This window comes from Pseudopipra pipra, chromosome 5 (assembly GCF_036250125.1).
Source record: "Pseudopipra pipra isolate bDixPip1 chromosome 5, bDixPip1.hap1, whole genome shotgun sequence".
In the NCBI taxonomy this organism is placed as follows: domain Eukaryota; kingdom Metazoa; phylum Chordata; class Aves; order Passeriformes; family Pipridae; genus Pseudopipra; species Pseudopipra pipra.
The window spans coordinates 36,749,777-36,763,857 of NC_087553.1; the positions used below are offsets into that span (position 1 = coordinate 36,749,777).

Sequence of the window (14,081 nt, forward strand, 5' to 3'; positions counted from 1 at the left end):
AGGACGCAGGGAACTCAGTTTGTTGTTGTAATGGAAGCTCATATTTAAAAGAAAACAATAAAACATGAACACTGAATCCAAATCCCTGCAAAATTTCATTACACTTGACTTAATTTCCAATCCTCTATTCAGTATTATGTACACAGTAGGTAAGGCTCTTAAAGAACGTAGCATTCTGATGCAAGTATAATATTCTGATTCTTATCCATTAGAGTCTAAGATGCAAAGTCCCCTGAAAATTATGGCAGTCTTCCTTTGGGTGTGAGTAGACTTGAATATGGAACAAGATTATAGGCATCTAGTATGGATTCATTTTTACTTCAGAAAAATCACCCTATCATATTTCCATCAAAGAGGGATAAAATACAATTATAAAATCTTGCAAGTTTTCATTTCTGAATTTTAATCCCAATTGAACCACAAGTCCTAATTGAGGCCCCAATTTCCATAGGTTTTCCTTGTCAAGTCTAAACAGTACATTCACTTCTGTGACCCTTGTGGATGGGGTTTTTTTCACTCTTGGATGTTATGTAGAGTAAGCTTAGTAACTTTAATCACTTACCTTTTTCATTTCCGTTTGCATATTGTGGAGGCTTGTTTTTGTCAATGCTGTTAAAGCTCTGACTTCTCCGATTTAAATTGGAAGCTCCCTGGACTTTGGTACTGCTGCCTGCAGCTGGCACTCTTGAGGGTCCTGGAAGCCTGGAACGGTACAATGAGAAATCAGTTCATTTTATGTAATGCAACATATAGCGGTGACAGTACGCAAATATCAGACCAGAATTTAAACCCAACAACTGAAAACAATGAATCCAGGTAAGCAACAATGAACAGGAGGATTCAAATTAGTTAGACTCCACAAATAAAAATAAAAGCTCATCCTTATGCACACAAAAGGGAAAGATGCTTTATAGAGTCACAAGACGTAAGAAGATGCTTTGCATTTGCCATTAACATTGCTAAAACAGATTCACCCAAAAAAATATTAAAGTGTAATATCAAACTTTATTAAAATCTGTTACTTTTGAAGAGGAAATGTTGCAGAAATAGAGTAGAAAGCACAACAATACATAATTGGGAAATATTTCGTATTTCTTACTCTAATAAATGTCTCACAGTTGTGTCTACTGTAAAAGCTTTTTTAGTTACCTTCACCAGTTATTTTTCAGAGGCCTATTTGCTAAAATGCTCCCACTTTACTATTATAAATGAAAAAGATAGAAAATACATATTTTATCTAGATACTACAGATCCATTTATACCTTTTAGATAGAAGCACATAGTGTAGACTATACAGTTCATTTCTTAGTATTTGCTGCCACCATCTGAACCTTACCGTGCGGCTATGCTAAGGGAAAAAACGTAGACCCTGTTGTTCCTGGCATGTATCTTTTTTCTGCCTGAATCTGTTTTCTGATGTAACATTCCTTAGTACATGCCTACTTCAAACTTTCTGCAGCATCTTTGTGGGCACCCCTTTCCAGTTTTGTTGTTTGTTAGACAGATAACATTATTATGTTATTTGTTAGACAAAATGAATTGCTTGAATCAGCCATAGGCTTTTGCCATAGGAGAAGAGCATCTCTCTTCTGTTTCTCTCATATTGGAGTGACACGATGATTTTAATAATGGCACTACAAACTATACTAGTTATCGAATTCTGTTAGTTTCACTATTATGAAAGAGCAGCATGAGAAGGGAGGAAAAAATCCCATTACAAAGAAGTACAAAACATTTGATTTCTTCCAAACTTTTTGTTTGTTTCTTGAATACACTGGCACAACAGAAATGTGCAAATCATTTTCTTTTCATTAGCAAACATATGTAAACAGCTCCATGTTCTCTTTCTTTACCAGTTTAAGCCTCAGAGAGCTAATCCATTAATTATTTTTATGGCTCATTCTGGCTGCCAGTCTCTGTGCCGAACTCAGAGCAGACTGTCTCTGCTCTGCAGCTGTACGCATGCTAACCTTTATCGTGACCCATGAATTCAAGTGATCTTCTGTTCCCTGAAGAATGCACTAAAACAAACTTAAAAATCCATTTGCTCCTTCTCATTACCCTAATTTGACAGGCAGTAAGAGCCCTGAGATCATTTGTCAAAGGTAATGAAAAAAACAATGAAAAGGCATGTGCAACACTGGAAACTCATCTGTTCTGTTAAAATATAAAATAGCTCTGCATATATTCTGCATGTCAGAATTCAAGAACTTGCCACAGTAAGCACATTATACATGAGGTCATTTGCTCTACACACTTTCCAGTTTACTTCATTTGCTGACTTTTTAAATTGAATTCAGGTTTTAAATTGCTTTTGCAGAATCATGTTAAGCAGCTAAGGAAATGCAAAGAGTATAACAAATAAGGGACAAGTCACATACCTCTGAACAGGCTTCGGAAACACTGCCACAGATTTAAAGTATTAGACAATAAGACTGTTAACCTTGACATGTTGAATGTGGACAAGACAGGAGCATCAGCAATAAGGAAAATGAAGACCTATAAATGCAGGTGCAAAGCAACTGGACCATGGAATAGCTCATTTCAAGCTATCACCAGCCACTCAAATTGTGTTAGTGTTGTACAGTGCAAAATTCAATCTTTATTGTAGATTATGCAGTTAAGAGTTCATTGGTCTCACCAATGAACTGTACAGCAAAGGTATAATTAATGAATACACTAATTATTCCTTCCCTCCCCCCCCAAAAAAAAAGCTAGAAACAAGAGTAAGCTTTAGACCTCAGCTTCTTTCTTCTGCAATCTGGCTTGTAGATTTTAGTGCTCGTGGAATGACAGACGAAATCTGAAACGTCAGCTCCTACACACAGGTCTATCAAATTCACTACCAAAACAAAGCATCTAATTCATGGGGACTGTGTGCAGGCTACTCTTGATGGAGCAGAAGTCTTGGAAGTAATTCTTTTTTTTCTGCTCTATTTTGCTTCTGAGTAAACTTGGCTCCATGAACTTGACCCTTCAGGTGGGTTTGCTATACGTGCAAAATATCTAGTGGGAACTGGGATGGACTCCCAAACTTCTTTTCACTCATGACTAAAGTCAGGATTTGAGCCAGAGAGTACAGAGCACTAAAATCATCAACTAATCCTTCACATCCAATATTTTACATGCAAGATACAAAGATGCAGGATACATAACAACCAGAAATATTGCTAATATACAGTACAAATCAGCCAAATGGCCAAAAGCCAATTAATACAAGCCTTCTCTGTGGCAAAGCTCATCATTGCAAAGCTTGCACACATAACAAAAATTAGACATTGTATAGTGTCCGCTAAAATCCAAAGGACAAAATATCAGAGGGTATATACTTGCTTGGGTATCACTTACAAGCAATAAATTAGAGATATTTAACTGACCTAGAAGCCTTTTTTTGACTGGTTGCAATTCCACTGTGATTAGACTGAGTTGCATATCTGGCTGTGAGACTGTATGAGAAGAAACAGAGAAATTGAATTAAAGAATTTCTTTGAATATGTATAGAAAGAACACACTTACCAGCAAACTATGAGTTAATGAATGCAAATTGAACACAGATAGAAAACAGAAATTAACTGGCAACAATATGAAACAATGTAAACATGCAGATTTTTATGACAGATGCAATGAACAGATTATGAAATAATGGATATTGTTATTATGTGTCTCATTTGCTAGAAATTATCTTACGAATAGACAAAGTGGTCAAATTTCCATAGTATCTGAATTACTGAAGTCTAGCTAAATTCACACAGAATGCACCTTTGTACCTTTTTTTTTTTTTTTAATCCATGAAAAGCAATAAGCACAAATACACACTTACTAGTCTCTCCAGCAACCTGACCAGGTTCACAGTGTGGCAGTTAGGAACAGATTTGCTATACCAAAAAAATTCCTGCTAAAGCAGTTACCCTTCTGACAGTAGAACTATATGGAAGAAGGATCCCATCATAATTTTCATTATTGTTACAGCAGCACAGGTCACAGCACAGGTATGTGATGAATTATCCAGGCAATGAATCAGAGGCTGCATTTGGAAAGCCCTGACATGTGCTTAGACTCACTATGAAATACCATAGGAAAATGCACCTGTGTCTATCAAGGCATCCAAGTAGTATTTCTGCAACAGAAGACATTCTGTGCTATAGAGGGCTAAAACCTGTATGTTCCTTTTGACACACAACATTACTAGACAGAAAATTTATTCCTCTAATCTTTTAAACATTTGCATAGGGGACGTGTCAAATGGATGGCCAAGGTACAGCCTTCTGTCAGGTATATTCAGTTTCTATAGACATGTGCATCCTTTGGGATCCACACAAGGATGTTGACAGGTGCCTAATCCAGGTGCAATCACAACATAAAATTCCTTGAATTATTAAGGAAGTGATGAGTCAGCAGTAACTCTGATAGTCACAGGTTTGTCTCTCAGAATTCTGCATCTTCCACAAATTCTTCTGAGTAGCAGCGTAAACCACAGTGCTCTAGTCCCAGCTTTATAGACAGGCAGCACTTATAAGAGGCACCTGGTGGTCTGGAGTCTACCAGAACAGTGTTAAGCAATTTCTGCTAGTCCACTGAAGCGGACAGCCTGAGTAGATGGGAGAAGTCGTCAAGTGAGAAAGGTCTTCTTGTATTAATTATCACAGAAGTCCTGAAGAGGGGCTAGGGGAAGGCACAATCCAAGGGACAATGTGAGACTTGAATGGGCTCTGTGATTATTGTTACTTTAGAAATTAAACCCCAATAAAGGGTTCAATGTTCCTGTCGATTACAAATGGCACATGTGCACATGATGAATATGAAAAAAAAGGAGAGCATTTCAGTCTTAAGGGGGCAAAAAGGAATCATTCAATATATAAAAGCAGCATTTAATTCTCTGACATATATCTTCACAGTACTTCTGACAAATTGCTTTTTTGTAGGATCATAACTTCTGTGGAAATTAAAATTTATTATAATAATATGACAATAATATCAGAATAATTACAGTTTAGGTATTTTTATCTATCTAGTTTTTAGTATATTGAATGATATTTCACTTACAGCTATCTTTCTTAGTAATATCTGGACTTATGATGCAAATGTGACATAGGTTGTTTTGCTGAAATGGCTACATTTGTGCCTGGCATAATAGCTCATCTTTTGATGAGATCTTCCACTCATTTTTTTCAACATATCTGAAAAGAAGGAATCTAGAAATGGATAGATTGCTATCTGTGTTGATTAAAATAAGAAGTTTGTGAGAAAAATGGTGTGTCAAATAAAACCTTAGTGCATTATGTTGTAAAAGGTAAAATGATACACAGTACAATCAACACAGACAGTGAGATGGAAAAACAGAGTGAATTGGATGCAGTGCCATAGTGTATTGTAGCTTTTCTACCTCAAACAACACATTCAAAAGTAACTGGAAAGATCAAATAATTTAATCTCAGTGTTGATAAGCTAGTCTACAGACTTTTTAATAGCAACAAATACATGAAATACCTATCTGGACATGCTTACTAGAATGCTTTCCCTCTGTGTCTGTTGCTTGGAACTCCATTCACTAGCAAATTCATGAAACATTAGCCTATAGACTGCTTTCAAACTTCCTGGACAGGCTTGAAAGGCATTGATGAAAGTCTCAATGTCAGTAAAGCATGATTTGTTAAGCATGATTTCCACTGTGGCTGAGTAAATTTATTTTCCAAAGTAATGTGACAAAAGAAAGGGAAAAAGAGAAATTTAACAGCTCATAAACCAGGTGCATCAAGTTCCTAATGACTTTGGGTTTTCCTTTTCAGTCAGGACTGGATGTTTTGGGCCCACTGAACCTTTGCACAGACACCTGTTTCCCAGCTGCTGACCCCACTTTTACAGATGTGAACTGCAACACAGTTGCAGACTAGACTTCAGCCTAGCCACATTAGTATAAACAAATATTTGCCCGCTGTCCTCTGTACCACCACATAACTATTTATGGATAACATCTGTCAGTCAGGAAAATAAACCTGTTTTGCTTACAAGTCCACACAATCGTATAATAAAAATGTGTCTGCAATAAAGCAGCAAATAGATCTTAACAGACCAGACAGTACTAGTTTAAATCTACAACATTGAGGACAAGGAAGGATTTATTTGTCAGAGGGCTGGAAAGGGGAATTTTGAAAGCCTCTGGTTCTCAGCTGTTGGCTACCAAGACTCTTTCCACTGCCATAATACTCCTACTAGCAGTCTTCTGTGGCATTGTCACAGCTTTGACTCCTTAGAGGAGTTACAGCAGTCACCTGCAAAGCACAGCCACAGCACATTTGCAGGAAGGGGACACACAAACTACAGAGGAGACCAAATCTGACTGCAGAGCCTGCAGGAAACCCTGCTGGTCCCAGAGCTACTGCCTAGCATTGCAGCGCTGGGAGTAATCACAATACTGGACCTGTGCCAGGGCCAGGAATCATTCTTAGCTCTCCTCTTCCTGCTAACGCATAGGGAAGAAGAGCAAATTCTCTTCAAAACAGGTAAGATGGCATATACACATCTGATACAAAATCCTTTGAAATCATCAGGACTCTGCAAACTAGCTTCCAGGTAGAAATCATCAATATTTTGTCTTACAAACCAGGGAAATACTCGTCAACGCAGATGACGCGATATGGTGACAATGGGTACTTCCTGTTGTTGGTCCCTTGGTTAAATGCTGCGAAAAAATGGAATAAACATCCTGAGACCACCCAGAAAGGCAGTTCAGCACAGAGGTAGCTGAGGCAGTATTGAGAAGAAGGGACGGTGATGTTTTTGACTCTGAGATGCTGATGGAGAACACCACACCTGTAATGTGCTGACTGGTTGCAGAAATAAGGACTCTGCATTATGCCGCAAGGCTGTGTGGCACAGTCAGTTGCTCTGGCAAGCTATGCACCATGTTCCATCATGATGGGGAACTGATGGAGGTCATTCATTTGCAGGCAGGGTTAAAAAAATGGTCCTAAAAGGTGTAGCTGAAATTAGGAAATCAGTATCAGCTACAATACTAAAGGATCTTAAATGCCCTCCCACTGAAAGTACAGTGAAATATTCAACAGAAACTGGCAAATAAGAAAAAGGATGACAGAGTGCCATATCCTGCACTTGGGTCACAAAACCCCTATACAACACTACAGAGTTGGAAAAAAGTGACTGGAAAGAGGCCTGGAGGAAAAGACCTAGTGGTGCTGGTCAACAGCATCGGAACATGAACCAGCAGTGTGCCCAGATGGCCAAGAAGACCAATGGCATTCTGAATCAGAAAGAGTGTGGCCAGAAGGACCAGAGCAGTGATTGTCCCTCTGTACGCAGCTCTGGTGAGGCTGCACCTTGAGTTCTGTTCTCAGTTTTGGGCCCTTCACCAGTAGAAAGATATTATGGTGCTGGGGTGTGTCCAGAGAACTGCAGTAAAGCTGATGAAGGGTCTGGAGCACAAGTCTGAAGAGGAGTGGCTGAGGGAGCTGGGGTTGTTTAGCCTGAAGGTTCAGGGGGACCTTATTGCTCTCTACAACTACCTGAAAGGAGGTTGTAGCCAGGTGGGAGTTGGTCTCTTCACCCAGGTAACAAGTGACTGGACAAGAGGAAATGGGTTCAGGTTGCCCCAGGGGAGGTTTAGATTGGATACTAGGAAAAAATCCTTCATGGAAAGGGTTGTCAAGCTGCCCAGAATAGGCTGCCCAGGTAAGTGGTTGAGTCACTGGAGGTGTTGAAAAGACTTATAGATGTGGCACCTGGGGACATGGTTTAGTGGTGGACTTGGCAGTGCTGGGTTAGTGGCTGGACTTGATGATCTCAGATGTCTTTTCCAACCTAAATGATTTTACAATTCTATGAAAAGGGAAGGCAAGTGACTGTTTGACACTGGACTAAACTGCCAGAAAGGCTATCTTGTTGCTATACAATATATCAGAAAAGAAGTAGGTCCTTGAAAGTGAGTGTAAAGCACAAAAAGCTGAAGGACAGAGCTTCTATAAACCTGAATGGAGCACAAATCAAGCTGAAAATATTTTAACCTCCTTCTTCAAAAGGTAACCCATGCATTTTCACCCTGATCTACTCCTTCATCTACTTTTTATTAAGTCTTCCAAAGGATCAAAAGAATCATGTTACATCACACTGTCATTTTTCTATAATGTTAAGAGTCTATAATGGTGGTTCTAAAATGTCAGCTATGTCAAGCGTTAAAATTAGAAAAAGACAGGGTTTTGTAGTATATCATCAAAATCTTTCTTCACTACTGCCATACTTGATTTTAATATGCTCTTGATCTTATAAAGTGCATTTATATCACTAGTGTGACTGCACTCCAGAACTGTTCAAGACTTTTGTATTAGAAAAATTCTCTGAAAAAGACTAGTTTAAAAAGAATGCATTGTCAATGTAAAAATTTCCCTGGAAGGTCTCAATTAAAAAAACTTGTTCTTTTCAATTTTTTTTTTTTTTTTCAAATAAGCTCCTTGGCTGCTCATCATCCTGCCTGGCAAAAAGAATAACAGATAATATTCTAAGGAATACCTAACTCCAAATCCCAAGTGTGCCTGGAGAGACGCCACAGAAAACAAAAGTTTCCAGGCTCCTCACCATACAAAACAGTTTGAAGAGGTAAAAGATCCCTGATTCCTGAAATGGACAGGCAAAGAACTCTAAGGAAAAAAACCAAAAACTTGATTTTTCACACAAACAATATTTTCCAGACATTTCTTTTCCCTTTTAGCCCTGTCTTGGTGAATATATGACTATATCTATGCACATATATATTTATATCTACATATATCTATACATATTTATTTATTTATAAATGCTATTTATTTATATATAAACATTATATATGAATGTGTATTTTATAGATATACCTATATTTTATAGATGTACACTATCTGTATATATCTAACACATAAATACACATTTATTTTTTCATTTACAAGAGGAAATATCTGTGGTTCGGGCAGTTCTAGTTCATACCCTGTCATCCGTTCTAAATTAGTTGGACATTTCTCCTTTGCACTCTTTGAACTTCTGGCATCTTACAGAAGAAGACTGTCTTCAACAGATTCATGCTTGAAGGTACAAGCAAAATCATGTACTCAGAGACACTATATTCTTTAGTTACTTGGATTTCAGGACAGATATGATGAAAGAACTTCCTTTCTAAGGTTCCTACCATTGGGAACCTTGAGGACTGTAATGATGGCATCTTTGAGGAGTAGAATGAAACAGGGCCAAAGCTGATTTTCAAGGTAAAAAGATATCTCAGTTAAAGTAAAACTAAAGCCCTAAAGACCATTTGAAGGTCAGCTTGCTGCAAATGCTGGTACAATCACATTAAGCAATTCATTCTCCATTGACACAAAAAAATACATCAGATTAAACTAATAGCTCTTTCTTTGCTTAGACCCTTACTAGAAAACAGAGAACAGAAAGAAGAAATACATATTTTTCTAATTTTTTTCCTTTTCAGTCATTAGATAATGATTCTGTAGTGGGAAGAGCAGGAACTACTTATCTGTTTCCCTTCACCAAAAACAAGTGACTAGCAATGGCAAGAGCTAAGGACGGTGAAGAGACTTGTTACATCACCTTCCTATCCATTAAACCCAAGAAAGACACACAAATATGTACACCTTTTGATTTTTAGTCTATGTTAGTGCAATGCACTTGGTGCAGACAGCTGCAATAATATTTTAAACCTCAAGAATACTGAAACGAAGGCCTTTTTCTAAACTGAGAGTGACAAAACCAAGACTGCTATATGGATTGGCAGTATTCTGACACGGATCTATTTCAATTCATAATCATAACCATTACATTTGCATTACTGTATTTCACATAGCACAAGCTGTGTGTCCAATATGCTTACTTTTTTTTTCTAGAACTTCTGAACAGCAGGCAACATGAAACCTAGTTCCTTGCAGCAGTGATATGTGCAACCGCCAGTAGAAATCAGCTACCAACTTTGTTTATGTTCCTAGGAAAACCAGGGTGCTCTTTCAATATAACAAATTTAACAAAATCCATCTGGACCTCAAGCTGTGCTCAATCATTCCTGTACGTGATAAAATAGTTTGTCCGTCTCAGTGAATTTTTCTGACAGCTTACTGAAACCAGTCACTGCCTAATCCATAAGTGAGACAGAACTTCTTTCATCCACATGTGTTTTCTCTTCATATCTGGGTGGTTGAAAGATCATCACTGCAGAAAGTTTAGATGCATTGCTGTGATAATGGAATTCACTAGCAAAGCAAAGCAAAGCATAAAAATATAATGTAAGCATTGTTGTCATCTATCTGTACTGACAGACATAAATAAGGCCACCAGCATTGTATTTTTTTAAATAAATCTCAGAGCTGCAATAAAGTCAGAAGGAAAGAGTGAAGTGCCAACTTCAGATTTTGAAGTATTCAATTCCCACAATTAGTCATATAAGAATATAGGGAAAAAAAAGAAATCAGAAATCACATCGAAAACCATTCTCTCTCTTTGGTTACCATTAATTTACTGCAGATTTTTCCACTAATAGTCTAATAATTTCTGAGTTTTTATACTTAGTGGTACAAAACTATAATCCTCCATAAATAAAGAATACTCTTTGCACGAAATTTCACTAAGCATGAATCAACTTGCTACATTCTTTTTACATTTCATTTGAAATATTGCTATTGGCCCTAGGATTAGGTAGGCCAATGATACTCTTTCACATGCAGAATCTTGCTCTCCTTCTGTGTGCACAATTTTGACAATTCTGATACTGGTCACAGACAGACTACATGGGAATAGGAACATTAGAGTATTGCCACACTGACCAGTTTTGGATAACTTTGTTAGGAGCCCGACAGAAAAGATTCGTTATCCTCCTATGCAAACTTTGCACTAAGGGGAGAGAGGCTCCTCTAGAAGTTGGTTTAATTACATTCCTGACCTGTGTTGTCTCCTAGTCATCCAAGGACAACTAGCCTCCTGAACTAGTCTCCTGAATTCTCCATTTTTGCACAAACCTAATCCTGTCAGTCTTGTGATATTCTGATTATAACTTTCCCCTGGGGTCTCTATTTACCATACTAAAACAACCTGTCTATAAAACCTGTAGAGTCCTAATATAATTTCATGCTTGTTTCAGTTCTTGTTGATAAAGGGCTCAAACACTGTCTGAATGAGGTTGATACCAAAGTAGGTTGTCTTCAGTGGCATGTGAAACAGGCTCAGACCCAGTAATGGTCACAAACATTGATCATTACTAAGGACATCATAACCTGGAAATGAGGACGACAGCACAATCATCTTCATCATCATCATCACCAGGAGCAATCTTTTAAATTAGGAGGGTGAGACACTAGCCCTGTACATACAAAGACAAAACTTCCTTGGTTTTCATCAGGGCCTGAATACTACCAACCTCTGTATTCTGACCACCTTCTGTGTGACTTCTCAGAGGTATTTCTCTCTTCCATGTATAATCTGTATTTCTCTCAGAAAAAGTGGACAGCATTTATTAAACATACTTGTTTAATAAAGAAAATAAAATGTCTTTTTACCTCCCAGGAAATCAAGTTGAAATTAAGCAATATGCTTACCATACGTTTCTGGAAGCAACAAAGAAGATAACTTTTCTTATAGAATATTCTAACCTAAAATAGTTTCCAAGACATAGTTTCCAAGGCTTAAATTACAACATAAAATGTGATTGATTATTGAACATTCAAAAGATGTACGAAGTCTACAAAAAGCATCCACTAATTTCAGTGTATATGTTTTGCTTTTGCTTAGATGAACACATAGAAACACATGGATATCAAATGCACTTAAATGTACAGAGTGACTCAAAAAGACAGCTTTATTCCTCAGGTGTATAACACAGTAGAAATATGTGAGTCTTCTAGTAGAATAAAATACCTATATATATAAGAATACAATTTTCCAATACCCTCGAAAATTTACTCAAATCAGATTTGAAGCATTTTGCCATTACTGAATAAAGATGAATGTGCCACTCAGATGTTAACAGCTATATTCATTATCTGGCTTCTGCCATAATAATAGGATATTTTTTCTTGTTTCTTTCAAAAACCTGAGGCTATTTGTAGGTAATAAAAGGCCACAGCCCAAGTTAATGGGAAATACTCTCTGTTATGTGCATTTGCCAAATATTTTTTCCAAAATATACACTGTAAGTAATTTTCTGCCTTAAGGCTTCTACATGCCAAACCTTTCCACAGTTATGCCAGATATGTTAGAAAATGAAAAGTATTCAGAATTTTGAAAAACATATTCAGAACTCCAACAGACTAATAAAAAAAGCATACCTGCACATAAATGTGTAATGATAAATTGCCTTAAAGATTAACATCTACTATGAAATGATAAAATAGCTAGTTTTATCACCGCTACTTTTTTAAAAAAGTAAAATTACTCTATTATTGATAACAGCTAGATCATCTATTGAGTTAATAATTTCATATGGAAAGTGTGAATAATGTACATTATTATACACTTCGCATTTTATCACTTTTCAAAATTCTCCATTCAATAAAATAGGAAGGTTTCAGTATCTGTATGAAACTACTTTTTGTCAAAAATATCTGAAGGTCTCAGGAGTCCCATGGAGTAGTCATATCAGTTCCTTAGGACCTTCTAAATCATGAGCTCCTGCCAACTCAGTCATGTTGGTTCCTTCTGTAAGTAATGCTGAGACACAGCTGACACAAAAGCAATCATAGAAATCAGTTTGGGGAGTCATGTAAGCTGCCTGTCCACATTTCAAGTAGCAAAAGGCAGGTAAGAGGCAAGACGAATCTCTTCAAAGTAATCTTTTCTATTTTAATTTCATATTTTGGCTTCTTTCTAAGTAGAAGCTTTTATTCACTCATTAGCAACTTAAAACTAAAGAGGTGTTTGGGAGATTTTTTTTTAATTATATTTCAAACTATTTGGTTTTTTTGGGAAAAAAGAATTAATTAAATTAATTACTGCTATGAATGAAAAGGTTGCTAAGTCCACCACAGAGAGTTCATATCGATGTACAATTATGGAAGACTCGTTTTCACATGTAGTTATTTTTTTTTAGAAAGGGATATATTATTTTATGCTTATTTCATTATATTACTTAAAAATGAAAAAAAAATATTTTAAAAAATTATATTTCTGTTTGCTTCTAAGTTCTGGGGCTCTTTGTTTTGCTAGCAGCTCAGAATACTAGATGTAATTGTAGCAGAAGATAGAAAACTTTCATACTGGAGAAAACTTTTAGTAGTAGAGACCTTTTGTTATCCATAAAGACTTTACTGAGAAATTATTCTCTCTCAGGCAATACAGAAGTTTGTAGTGATAAGCATTAAACTTTTGTATATATGAAAGCAAACAGAAACATTCTTGCTTTCAGTTTTCAGATTGGAAATAAGAAATCTTGGTCTAATAATTTTTTACATAGAAATATTTTACAACTGAAACATAGTTATAAATAGAAATTTAATCAAAGAATTAAATTATTTTAAACTCCTAGATGAAAGTGGAAGGTCTAAAGCACACTGACGGAAGTAGAAATTTTGTTAACCAGCCTTAGATGTCACTCTACAAAAGCAAAAATGCTGGGGTTCTGAACATGGAATGACTGCCTCTCCTCTTAAGGGAGCATGTTTAAACAGAAAAATAGGAGAAGAAATTGCTGAAGAACCACAAGATCTTGGAGAATTATCATGAAAAGAAAACTTAATAAAAGATTCATAAACTTTTTGCATACCATATGCAACCCATGTCATCCAAATAGTAAAACACCTGCTTTATCCAGGCTTTTTTGGACAAACCCTTGTAATAGTAGTGATGTATAAAGGAATATTGTAACTATTTTATTATTAAAAAATTCACCATGGGAAAAGCAGAAAATGCTTCCTTTCTTTTACTAAATTATAAATAAAATCCAGTAAACAAAGATATTTACAGGAAGCTGGCTAATCTCTTAATTCCACTGATTAAAGCTGATTAATTTCTGAATAACAAGACATTTTTGCTTCTTATGCAGTATTAGATATCCTTCAGAAAACAGAAGTTCAATTTTGGAAAATGTTGAGAGCAGTCAGACTCTTCTA

General features: G+C 36.5%; 1 protein-coding gene across 10 annotated transcripts in view; it reads right to left on the reverse strand.

Annotated features, from left to right (window-relative positions):
* NAV3 (neuron navigator 3) overlaps positions 1–14,081 on the reverse strand; it is a 527,200-nt gene that overhangs the window by 139,196 nt on the left and 373,923 nt on the right. For 9 of the 10 annotated variants that reach the window (XM_064655607.1, XM_064655608.1, XM_064655602.1 and 6 more), the window contains 2 exons: positions 3,378–3,446; positions 563–702 (listed from right to left, as the gene is read on the reverse strand). In XM_064655607.1, the coding sequence (XP_064511677.1) occupies positions 563–702; positions 3,378–3,446 (209 nt within the window). The remainder of the gene's footprint in view (positions 1–562; positions 703–3,377; positions 3,447–14,081) is intronic. The other variant, XM_064655605.1, reaches the window with a different exon arrangement.